Here is a 13,982-nt window from a genome sequence, read left to right on the forward strand (position 1 = left end):
GCCAGATCAGGTTTTAGTGGTGGTTCTAGTGTGGACTCCAGTCTGGACTTCAGTAAACCCGAGCTTTGGTTTATTTTGTTGTCTAAAGGTTTGAGGGGCTCGATGATTTGTGATGTTTTTATTCTTCTCTCTGTCTGTTTATCTCCATGAGGACAGAAAACATTTAAATGCAGACGTAGAAAAACATCAGAGAGCCAAACGCTCAGGTCCAGCCACTCATCAGTACTTGGACGTCATTGATAAATGTCTGATTGACTTTATTTAACCCGTGTAAACTCTTGGTTCTGATGTGGCGGTGCTCTCTAATCCAGGGTGTAGATGTTCTCCTGGACCGGTCGTCTCATCCGGATCTCGTAGATGATGTGAGGAGGCTCTTCAGACGAGAAACTGTAAAACATTGATGTAAAGCAGGGTGTCAAACTCAGTCACAGCAGGGACCGAGGTCTGGATTCAGGTCTAACCTGAGGGCCTAACAGGGTCAACATTTACCCGAAAACTGTCAGCTGTGTTTTCACAGGGAATGAATTATTGGGAGCATTTAACAGTGATGATAACGGATTTAAAGATTTCAAAAAACAAAGTCAAAATGATTAAATATTAATGTTACTGTGTGTCCATGTCAAATAAATGCTAAATAAATAAATGAGTTAAAGGCTTTTAAAGGTTAAAGGATTTAAAAGACAAATATATGAGACAGAGACTTAAAATCAAGAGTTTAAAAGGTCAAATATCAGATAAACTTCTAGATCAGGAGTTTAAAAAGTGAAAATATGGGATTAAAAGTCAAAGTTAGGAGTTTAAAAGGACAAGATATAATTTAAAATGAAAATTTGTTCATCTTAAAGCTCACAATATGAGAGAAAAGGTCAAAAATTATAAATTTAAAAGGTCAAAATATGACTTAAAAAGTCAAAATCCTAAGTTTAAGTCATAATCTTGGGATGCAAAATGAAATGAAAACACAAATTAATTTCTGTCCCTCATTCCTGACTATCTACTTTTCTACTCTTCTCTCTACTTTTTCAGATTTTAATAACTTAACAAAGATTTTTTTTTTAATCTTCAAGGTTAAATGTATATTTTTATACTGGAGGAAAGCTGCAGACCTCATTCAGGTGAGCATCTTCTAATTAGCGGGGATGCTGAGTCAGCATCCACACTACTGATATTCATATTATTATTCTTCTTCCTCGCCGGCTTTCTCCTCCTTCATACACCGTACACCTTCATACATATCGACACCATTTAAACTTTTAAAAACTCAGTTTCTTCGTCATTCGACTGCTATATCTTTCCTCATTTCTAGCTTTTATCATTTTAAAAATATTTCACTTTAACAATGTTAAACAGATGACAAAATTTCACAAATCTGCACTTTCTTCAACTCCTCATAACTTTGGCACTCCTTGGGCTGGTTTCACTATTCTATCATACGCTTCAGCTTATTGTGCTCTTTTCAGCTATTTATAATACTGTTTTATACTATTTATACTTTCTAAACTATTTGTTAGTTTTCTAAAACTAAAATAACATTATTTCAGATGGGCCAGCTCTTTAAATCCTCTACATTTTTTGTTTACTAAATTCTATATTTTGAGCAATGATTTCACATTCTTGTCAAATCAGGTATTGCACTCCTCAGCTTTAATGCTATTTTCAGCTATTTTCCACTATTTTCAGCTATTTCTATGCTTTTTCAGCCATTAAATACCTTTTTCACCTACTTTTAGGCTATTTTCAGCTATTTTAAGGCTACTTTCAACTATTATTAAGCTATTTTTAAGCTAATTTTGGCTACATTCAGCTATTTTTAGGCTATTTTCAGCTATTTTAGGCTACGTTCAGCTGTTTTAGGCTACTTTCAGCTATTCTTCAGCTATTTTCAGCTATTTTAGGCTACTTTCAGCTATTCTTAAGCTATTTTCAGCTATTTTAGACTATGTTCAACTATTTTTAGGCTATTTTCAGCTGTTTTAGGCTACTTTCAGCTGTTTTAGGCTACTTTCAGCTATTTTATCCTTTTTTTAGCTATTGAATGCCGTTTTCAGATACCTTTAAGCCATTTTATGCTATTTTCAGCTATTTTTGTGCTTTTTGGCTTTTTTCAGCAGTTCTTCCACAATCCAGCTCTCAGTATCTCCACGCAATTTCAGCTGAAATTGCAGTTTTAACCTAGTTGAAATATGAAACGATCTTGCGGACCGGGTAAAACTGCACCGTGGGCCGCATTTGGCCCCTGGACCTTGAGTTTGACACCTGTGATGTAAAGGTTCGTATTGGTACCAGCGTGACCTCCAAGGTCAGAGTGGGCCTTTGTGCAGAGTCAAAGACCATATCTCAGGGTTAGTGTTGGCCAGAATGGATAGAAAAGATCCTGTCTGCTTCTCTAACTTCATCATCATCATCATCATCGGTCTCTACACGTTGGACAGAAAAATCCTCAACTTTCCCACAATGCATCCTGTCACCTCGACAATCTGTCCATTCAAATCCAGTGGAGTGAATAAACAGGACTCACCAGTCGGCCTTTAGAGCTCTGGTGTAGATTCCACCTGGACAAAAACAGCAGATTTAAGTCTGGAAATGTTCGATTACCACCAGCTTTATTCTGACTACACAGAGAGACGGCGAGGAAGAGAGGAAACGTACGTCTGAAGGCCAAGAAGAGGAAAACTCCAGCCACGATGGACAGCACAGTGAGGGAGAGAGAGAGGACGGGAACGTTGATCTGAAGGGAGAGAGAGGGGCGAGAGTCCTCCACCTGACAGAGAGAGAGAGTTAGCTTTAAAGGTCACATATTATAGAAAATGCACCATTTCAGGCTTTTCTAGCAAAAATATCTGCCCTGGCCTTTTCACAGTTTAATCAGGAGCTATAAAAATCTGTATATTTTTATGATGTCATCATGGTTCCAGGTGTGAACCAGTATACCCAGGAAGTCCTCTGAGAGGTATGAATGACAAGTGGAGCAACGGGGAGATCTGCAAGTCTATACAGACATGCATCCAGACAGACAGCTCTCCAGTTACAGTAGTAAGATATGGAGTCCACATGGATCATGCCGCCTCCTCAAGCAAACTCAGCTGCAGTGCCCGGGTACAGGCATGTGACACCTGAGAGCAGTGTTACTCAACCTGTGGCTCTGGACCAACATGTGGCTCTTTTATGTCTTAATCTGAAACATTATTCCCCCAGAAAACCTTAAAAAGGAAACTTTGACCTCAGAAATTATACATTGCAAGTCACATTAATCAGTTTGTTTCCCACACTTCTATATCAGGCTTTAATTGTCACACTTTATTTTTTTTGTGTATATTTCCATTGCCCTTATTTGCAGTTTTTTTGCTGCTTTTACTCCATTTTTATTGTTTTCAGCCCATTTTTGCCACTTTTGTCCCGTTTTTGCAATTTTTCAATGCTTTTTGCCTTTTTTGCCCAATTAAGCAGCCTTTTGCAATTATATGCCACCTTTTCCCCATTTTGCCAATCGTTGCTGCTTTTTTGCAAATTTTTGTCCATTATAGTCACTTTTCACTCATATCACTCATATTTGCCACCTTTTGACCGTTTTTGCCACCTGTAACTTATTTTTTCTCACTTCTTACCCATTTTTGCCACTTTTCTCCCAGTTTCACTGCTTTTTGACTGTTTTTGCCATGTTTAGCCACTTAGATTGTGGCTCTTGCAAAAGCATTTTCAACAATTTGGCTCTTTGGTTGAGCAGGGTTGAGTAACGCTGCCTTAGAGGCTCAGCAGGACTGAGTATTTTCGTACTCACAGTGACTGCGTCGGAGCGCAGCAGGGTGGAGTTTTTCCTCAGCAGATCGAGGTGAGACGACAGCAGGGATCTCCAGTTTACTAGGAGACAAACATCACAGATATGAGAGCTTAGAGGACTCATCCAGGATCATCAGGACTGAACAGACTAAACAGCAGGTAGACTCGCCGGTCTCACCTGTCGAGGACGATGGCTCTGTTATTTGACTGGTTGTTGCTGTCGTGGTCGTTGTTGGAGGAGAGCTGGTGACCGGAGCTGTGCAGGAAATAAAAATAGTAAAGCATATTATTATTTCTTGATTAATATGTCAAATTATAGTTATTTACTTTCATTCCTGAACAGAAAAATGAGTTTTAGTGGTTGAATGTTATGCTTGATTCATTTCTGACTTCTCAGAGAAGCCCAGTGAGCCAGCCCAAATTTGGGTGAAATCAGTTTGAAATTCCTCATTCCTGTTCAAAATGGTAAAACGTGGAGAGCTGACTGAAAATGAAAGAGTCCGCATTAAAGCACTTCATGATGCTGGATGGACTCTGAGACAGAGATGACAGGTGGTCTGATACATTTGTTAAGAACTGTACATCCCTCCAGTGGGTTCTGGGTCTGCCCAGTAGTGAAAGTATTTAACTTTTGATTTTTATTCTTTTGCTAAAAATTTATTTTATTGTGACTCAGTGTCAAATTAGACTGATATTAACAGCTAATAAAAACTGATATTTACAGCTGATATAGACTGATATTTACAGCTGCTATAGACTGATATTTACATCTGATATAGACTGATATTAACAGCTGATATAGACTGACATTTACAGCTGATATAGACTGATATTTACAGCTAATAAAAACTGATATTTACAGCTAATATAGACTGATATTTACAGATGATATAGACTGATATTAACAGCTAATATAGACTGATATTAACAGCTGATATAGACTGATATTTACAGCTGATATAGACTGATATTTACATCTGATATAAACTGATATTTACAGCTGATATAGACTGATATTTACAGCTGACATAGACTCATATTTACAGCTGATATAGACTGATATTTACAGCTGATATAGACTGATATTTACAGCTGACATAGACTCATATTTACAGCTGATATAGACTGATATTTCCAGCTGATATAGACTGATATTTACAACTAATATAGACTGATATTTACAGATGATATAGACTGATATTAACAGCTAATATAGACTGATATTTACAGCTAATATAGACTGATATTTACAGCTGATATAGACTGATATTTACAGCTGATATAGACTGATATTTACAGCTAATAAAAATTGATATTTACAGCTGATATAGACTGATATTTACAGCTGATAAAGACTGATATTTACAGCTGATATAGACTGATATTTACAGCTGATATAGACTGATATTGACAGCTGCTATAGACTGATATTTACAGCTGATATAGACTGATATTTACAGCTGATATAGACTGATATTTACATCTGATATAGACTGATATTAACAGCTGATATAGACTGACATTTACAGCTGATATAGACTGATATTTACATCTGATATAAACTGATATTTACAGCTGATATAGACTGATATTTACAGCTGACATAGACTCATATTTACAGCTGATATAGACTGATATTTACAGCTGATATAGACTGATATTTACAGCTGACATAGACTGATATTTACAGCTGATATAGACTGATATTTACAGCTGATATAGACTGATATTTACAGCTGATATAGACTGATATTTACAGATGATATAGACTGATATTTACAGCTGATATAGACTGATATTTACAGCTGATATAGACTGATATTTACAGCTGATATAGACTGATATTTACAGCTGATATAGACTGATATTTACAGCTGATATAGACTGATATTTACAGCTGATATAGACTGATATTTACAGCTGATAAAGACTGATATTTACAGCTGATATAGACTGATATTTACAGCTGATATAGACTGATATTTACAGCTGCTATAGACTGATATTTACAGCTGATATAGACTGATATTTACAGCTGATATAGACTGATATTTACAGCTGATATAGACTGATATTTACAGCTGATATAGACTGATATTTACAGCTGATATAGACTGATATTTACAGCTGATATAGACTGATATTTCCAGCTGATATAGAATGATATTTACAGCTGATATAGACTGATATTTACAGCTGCTATAGACTGATATTTACAGCTGCTATAGACTGATATTTACAGCTAATATAGACTGATATTTACAGCTGATATAGACTGATATTTACAGCTGATATAGACTGATATTTACAGCTGCTATAGACTGATATTTACAGCTGCTATAGACTGATATTTACAACTAATATAGACTGATATTTACAGATGATATAGACTGATATTAACAGCTAATATAGACTGATATTTACAGCTAATATAGACTGATATTTACAGCTGATATAGACTGACATTTACAGCTGATATAGACTGATATTTACAGCTAATAAAAACTGATATTTACAGCTAATATAGACTGATATTTACAGAAAATATAGACTGATATTTACAGCTGATAAAGACTGATATTTACAGCTGATATAGACTGATATTTACAGCTGATATAGACTGATATTTACAGCTAATAAAAACTGATATTTACAGCTAATATAGACTGATATTTACAGATGATATAGACTGATATTAACAGCTAATATAGACTGATATTTACAGAAAATATAGACTGATATTTACAGCTGATATAGACTGATATTTACAGCTGATATAGGCTGATATTTACAGCTGATATAGACTGATATTAACAGCTGATATAGACTGATATTAACAGCTAATATAGACTGATATTTACAGCTGATATAGACTGATATTTACAGCTGATATAGACTGATATTTACAGCTAATAAAAACTGATATTTACAGCTAATATAGACTGATATTTACAGATGATATAGACTGATATTTACAGCTAATAAAAACTGATATTTACAGCTAATATAGACTGATATTTACAGATGATATAGACTGATATTAACAGCTAATATAGACTGATATTTACAGAAAATATAGACTGATATTTACAGCTGATATAGACTGATATTTACAGCTGATATAGGCTGATATTTACAGCTGATATAGACTGATATTAACAGCTGATATAGACTGATATTAACAGCTAATATAGACTGATATTTACAGCTGATATAGACTGATATTAACAGCTGATATAGACTGATATTAACAGCTAATATAGACTGATATTTACAGCTGATATAGACTGATATTAACAGCTAATATAGACTGATATTTACAGCTGATATAGACTGATATTTACAGCTGATAAAGACTGATATTTACAGCTGATATAGACTGATATTTACAGCTGATATAGACTGATATTGACAGCTGCTATAGACTGATATTTACAGCTGATATAGACTGATATTTACAGCTGCTATTGACTGATATTGACAGCTGCTATAGACTGATATTTACAGCTGATATAGACTGATATTTACAGCTGCTATAGACTGATATTTACAGCTGATATAGACTGATATTTACAGCTGATATAGACTGATATTTACAGCTGATATAGACTGATATTATTAGCTGATATAGACTGATATTTACAGCTGATATAGACTGATATTTACAGCTGATATAGACTGATATTTACAGCTGCTATAGACTGATATTTACAGCTGATATAGACTGATATTTACAGCTAATAAAAACTGATATTTACAGCTAATATAGACTGATATTTACAGATGATATAGACTGATATTAACAGCTAATATAGACTGATATTTACAGAAAATATAGACTGATATTTACAGCTGATAAAGACTGATATTTACAGCTGATATAGACTGATATTTACAGCTAATAAAAACTGATATTTACAGCTAATATAGACTGATATTTACAGATGATATAGACTGATATTAACAGCTAATATAGACTGATATTTACAGAAAATATAGACTGATATTTACAGCTGATATAGACTGATATTTACAGCTGATATAGACTGATATTTACAGCTGATATAGACTGATATTAACAGCTGATATAGACTGATATTAACAGCTAATATAGACTGATATTTACAGCTGATATAGACTGATATTTACAGCTGCTATAGACTGATATTTACAGCTGCTATAGACTGATATTTACAACTAATATAGACTGATATTTACAGCTGATATAGACTGATATTTACAGCTGATATAGACTGATATTAACAGCTGATATAGACTGATATTTACAGCTGATATAGACTGATATTTACAGCTGATATAGACTGATATTTACAGCTGATATAGACTGATATTAACAGCTGATATAGACTGATATTTACAGCTGATATAGACTGATATTTACAGCTGATATAGACTGATATTTACAGCTGATATAGACTGATATTTACAGCTGATATAGACTGATATTTACAGCTGATATAGACTGATATTAACAGCTGATATAGACTGATATTTACAGCTGATATAGACTGATATTTACAGCTGATATAGACTGATATTTACAGCTGATATAGACTGATATTAACAGCTGATATAGACTGATATTTACAGCTGATATAGACTGATATTTACAGCTGATATAGACTGATATTTACAGCTGATATAGACTGATATTAACAGCTGATATAGACTGATATTATTAGCTGATATAGACTGATATTTACAGCTGATATAGACTGATATTTACAGCTGATATAGACTGATATTTACAGCTGATATAGACTGATATTAACAGCTAATATAGACTGATATTTACAGCTGATATAGACTGATATTAACAGCTGATATAGACTGATATTTACAGCTAATATAGACTGATATTTACAGCTGATATAGACTGATATTAACAGCTGATATAGACTGATATTTACAGCTGATATAGACTGATATTTACAGCTGATATAGACTGATATTTACAGCTGATATAGACTGATATTTACAGCTGATATAGACTGATATTTACAGCTAATATAGACTGATATTTACAGCTGATATAGACTGATATTAACAGCTGATATAGACTGATATTTACAGCTAATATAGACTGATATTTACAGCTGATATAGACTGATATTAACAGCTGATATAGACTGATATTTACAGCTGATATAGACTGATATTTACAGCTGATATAGACTGATATTTACAGCTGATATAGACTGATATTTACAGCTGATATAGACTGATATTTACAGCTGATATATACTGATATTTACAGCTGATATAGACTGATATTTACAGCTGATATAGACTGATATTTACAGCTGATATAGACTGATATTTACAGCTGATATAGACTGATATTTACAGCTGATATAGACTGATATTAACAGCTGATATAGACTGATATTTACAGCTAATATAGACTGATATTTACAGCTGATATAGACTGATATTTACAGCTGATATAGACTGATATTTACAGCTGATATAGACTGATATTTACAGCTGATATAGACTGATATTTACAGCTGATATAGACTGATATTTACAGCTGATATATACTGATATTTACAGCTAATATAGACTGATATTTACAGCTGATATAGACTGATATTAACAGCTGATATAGACTGATATTAACAGCTAATATAGACTGATATTTACAGCTGATATAGACTGATATTAACAGCTGATATAGACTGATATTTACAGCTAATATAGACTGATATTTACAGCTGATATAGACTGATATTAACAGCTGATATAGACTGATATTTACAGCTGATATAGACTGATATTTACAGCTGATATAGACTGATATTTACAGCTGATATAGACTGATATTTACAGCTGATATAGACTGATATTTACAGCTGATATAGACTGATATTTACAGCTGATATAGACTGATATTTACAGCTGATATAAAAATTGCAGAGCAGGAATCTGGTGGATTATAAAGTCCCTCACCTCTAACCACTCTCAGGTTCATGATGGATTTTTTGTCGTTGAAGATCCCGTCAATGTCCACCCTGCAGCAGTACGGCCCGCTGTCTGTCCGCCTCACGTTGACGATGTCCAGATCCATCTGTCCGTCCAGGATGTCCCCGGTCAGTCTGTACCGGTCCTCCACCTGCAGGGCGAGCCTGCTGTTTATGTCTTTATTGAAAGAATTACCTGTTAGGCCGGCAGGCCAGCAGATTTATTTCATAACTATTCAGTCATTTACAAAGTGACTGTGTTTAAGTATACCACCTATTATAGACCAGTAAAACGCTCTGATTCTCAGGATTCTGACCATGTTAACCATTCCAGGAAAAAAACACCACAGCAGACACACTTCTGCATTTATCAGACTACAAACAAACAATGATATTCTATCAAGAACAGAAAGAGTCCCCATGATCTAAATCCAGTCAGATCTTCAGTCCAAAAGCAGGATAACTGCCTTAAAGATCCATGGACTGGTTTGCCGTTGTTGTTGTCAGTAGTCCACTGGATCTGCTGTAATAATGTATTATATAAGCAATGCTATACAGGAAATACCTGCTGACCTCTGACCTTAGATCGACCCCTCATCTGACCATCCAGGATCTTGCTTCCTCTGTCTACAGCCTACAACAGCCAATGAGGCCCTGGGTTGAAGGGAAGTGCCCGCCTCTTTTGTGTTGACATGTGAGGCCCTCTTGACTAATTTTACCCAGAATTCTAAGGGGTCAATATCACCAATCCAGTCCAGATAAAGACCTCCACGACCACCTCCGTACCAGTCTGAGCTACCAGACTTAGCTTAAAGCAGCGTTACTCAACCCTGCTCAACCAGAAGGCCAAATAGTTGAAAAATACCTTTGCAAGAGCCACAATCTAAGAGCTGAAAACTGGCAAAAAAAGGTTAAAGATGCAGTAAAAGTAAGTTAAAAGTGGCAAAAATGGCCACAAACAACAAAGAGGGGCCAAAAACAAGAAGGAAAAGTAGCAAAAACGGGTAGAAACAGGCAAAATGAGAAGTGATAAAAAATTGTGGAAAAAGGGGCCATTTAATGGCAAAAGGCAGCTTATATGGTCTAAAAGTGGCAGAAAATGACAAAAAAAAGGGGGGGGGGGAGCAAAAGCAGGGCAAAAGTGGCAAAAATTGGCTAAAAGCAGTAAAAAAAGTAGTAAAAATGGGTGAAAAGTTGCAAAAATGGGGAGAAAAAGTAGGAAAAACTGGCAGAAAAAAGCAAAAATGGGTGAGAAGTGACAAAAAATGAGTCACAAGGGGCAAAATTGGTCAAAAGCGTCAAAAACAGCAAAAAAAAAAAAAAAAAAAAATCAGGAAAGTGACAAAAGACAGGCATAAGAGCAACATAAAGGGGGCAAAATGGGCTAAAAGTTGTAAAAAGGTGGCAAAACTTGGAAAAAAGTGGCCATTAATGGCAAAAGGCAGCTTATATGGGCAAAAAGTGGCAGAAAATGGAAAAAGAAGGAGAAAAAAACTAGCAAACAGCAAAACAGCAGGACAATCGTGGCCAAAATAGGCAAAAAAAGATGGCAAAAATGGGCTAAAAGTAGCAAAAAGTGATTAAAGGTGGCCAATTAAAGCCTACTGTATGAGCTTAAGAAACCCACTGAAATAATGGGACTTGCAATGGATCATTTCTGAGGTCAAAGTTTCCTTTAATTTAAGGTTTTCTGGGCGAATTATGTTTCAAAGACATAAAAGAGCCTCAAATAATCACAAAAGAGCCACATGTGGCTCCAGAGCCACAGGTTGAGCATCACTGCCTTAAAGGATCACTCCTTACCTTAGAGATGACGCCGTTCTCGTCAGTCTGCACCAGGATGTTACTGCACCAGAAGGTCCCACAGCCCCGCCCCCAACACACCCGACTGAGACCAAAACGCTTCACGGAGTATTGACAGGACAGAGAGGCCACGCCCCCCTCCGTCACTTTGAAAGAGGAAACGAAGGAAACCAGTAAACCTGCAGCAGAGACACGGAGAGACGGATGGTTAGACGAATAAAGCTCAGGGAAGAAACCGCTCTGGGTTATTGAAACAGCACGTTTGTAATTTCACCAACCACTGAAATCAGGACTAAAGACGTTACTCTAGAATTTAAAATACAAAAATAAAACCCCAAACCAGCCTGGTCATGACACCAGAAATATTCCCTTAAATATGATTGTAGTAAAAATCAAACATCATCGAAACCTGTTTGATTCAAAGGCAATGAAGTATTTAGAAAGTGTGGACAAAAGTATTCGTCCACTCCTGTTCATTATTGAATCAAGGTGTTCCAGTCAGACCCACAGGTGTGTAAAATCCTCACCTGTCCATGCAGAAGAGGCTGTTAGAGCTGCAGAAAGGGCAGACTCCAGATTAAAGATTTAAATACAATGTCATCACAGTCCCTGTTGGTGTAACGATCAGGTGGCTGAATACTTTTGTCCATATAAAGTCAATAATCCCTCCAGTGAGTCCTGGGTCTGCCCTGAGATGCCTGATCCGTATCTACTGGATCCCTCTCATGTGAAGGAGCTCTACCCCGATCCCTCTCCCAGGCTGAGTCCAGGAAGCTTCCTGAGGCAGGATGGGGGTTCACTCAGCCGGTCTACATGTGGTTCTATGGACCTGAAGAAGGCTGATGATTGAGTCCCCCTGTGGTGATATGGGGAAACTGTGGGACTATGGGGTACCTGGGCCGATGGGGCAACCCATCCAGTCCCCGTACAACAAGGTGAGAGTTGTGTCGGCATTCTGGGCACAAAGTCAGACCTGTTTCTGGCGTGTCTGCCTGTCAGCACACGCCAGAAACAGGTCAAAATATGAGAACAAATTAAAATCATGTTTAAAAGTCAAAATATGAGATTAAAAAGCCAAAGTAAGGAGATGAAAAGGTCAAAATATGACTCAAAATTTAAAATTGGGAATCTAAAAGATAAAAATGTGACATATAAAGTCCAAATCCTGAGTTAAAAAAGGTCAAAGCATGAAAAAAAGTCAAAATCATAAGTTTGAGTCATAATCTTGAGATGCAAAATTGAAAATATGAAATAAAAACACAAATTGATGTCTTTCCCCACATTCTTGACTTTTTATGAAATCTTTCTTGCTCTTTACTTTTTCAGATTTTTATGGTTTAACAAGGATGTTTTAAATAATCAAGTTGAAGTTTACATTTTTATACTGGAGTAAATCTGCAGACCTCAGACTGGTGGGCCAGTTAGAATACAAATATGATCTGATCTGGTGGGCCGGATTTGGCCCCTGAGCCACGAGTTTGACACCTGTGCTCCAGTGGAATGATCAGTCTGAGAAAAGGCTCACAGGTACGTCTGATCCTTGCTGGCTGCTCCTCTGAATCCTTGTGTATCTTATTGATGTGCGTGTTTTGTCACTATTCTGACTCCACAGATTTCTTTTTCTACCTTTTATTCCTTCCAGCCTCTTTCCTTCAGTGAAAGTGCTGTTCCTGATAAATTTACATAAATAAAATAATAAAGCATGGCTCTGTATTTATCAAAGAGTGACCTTCATTTAAACTAATCCTCCTCTATCCCTCCATATTCTAATTCTAAACTGTTTCTACCTCTCTGTTTTTAATCTCCATTTTCCTTTTTAAAATTTACTTCTGGTCGCTTTCGCCCTCGTACACGTGGCGTCTCTGACAGCCTGGCTCGCATAAACGCCACGATAAAACAGAAACGAACGCTCAGATCCCTGCAGACTACACTGTAGCTGTGATGTCATCAGTCTGTGCTGTGATGTCATCAGCCTGTGCTGTGATGTCATCGGTGCAGCGCTCACCTGACAGGACGAGGGAGACGGCGATAAAGGTCTGAGGCGTGCAGCGGCAGCGAGGCGAGGCGGCGTCCATCCTGTGAGTGTCTGTGTGGTCATTGTGTGGTCAGCAATGACACGTAGCGTCTCTGTGAGGGGGCGGGGCCAAACACACTGTTCCTGTGTCTGTGTGGAGATCTGCATGATGAAGACTTCATTGATTCTGGCGTGACAGCGAGAAACATTCATGGGGTCAGAAGGACACACACTGACACACACACACACACACACCCACACACACTGACACACCCACCCCCCCCCACACACACACACACTGACACACACACACACTGACACACTAACTTCAATGAACAGACTTTATTCTGACTCAGACTACAGAAATACACTTCCTATGATAAAATACTGACCCCTGAGATGTT

The 13,982-nt window shown here is 36.6% G+C and overlaps 1 protein-coding gene across 1 annotated transcript; it reads right to left on the bottom strand.

The window, feature by feature from the left end:
- Positions 1 to 295: 295 nt before the first annotated feature.
- Positions 296 to 13,639, bottom strand: timd4 (T cell immunoglobulin and mucin domain containing 4). The gene is made up of 9 exons (XM_041800906.1): positions 13,570 to 13,639; positions 12,459 to 12,556; positions 11,565 to 11,804; positions 9,751 to 9,913; positions 3,956 to 4,033; positions 3,779 to 3,858; positions 2,650 to 2,761; positions 2,519 to 2,552; positions 296 to 387 (listed from the first exon to the last, which is right to left on the bottom strand). The coding sequence occupies exons 1-9, from the start codon at positions 13,637 to 13,639 to the stop codon at positions 303 to 305; spliced, it is 960 nt and encodes a 319-aa protein (XP_041656840.1). The 3' UTR covers positions 296 to 302.
- Between the last annotated feature and the right edge of the window lie 343 nt (positions 13,640 to 13,982).

Source organism: Cheilinus undulatus, linkage group 12 (assembly GCF_018320785.1).
Source record: "Cheilinus undulatus linkage group 12, ASM1832078v1, whole genome shotgun sequence".
NCBI lineage: Eukaryota > Metazoa > Chordata > Actinopteri > Labriformes > Labridae > Cheilinus > Cheilinus undulatus.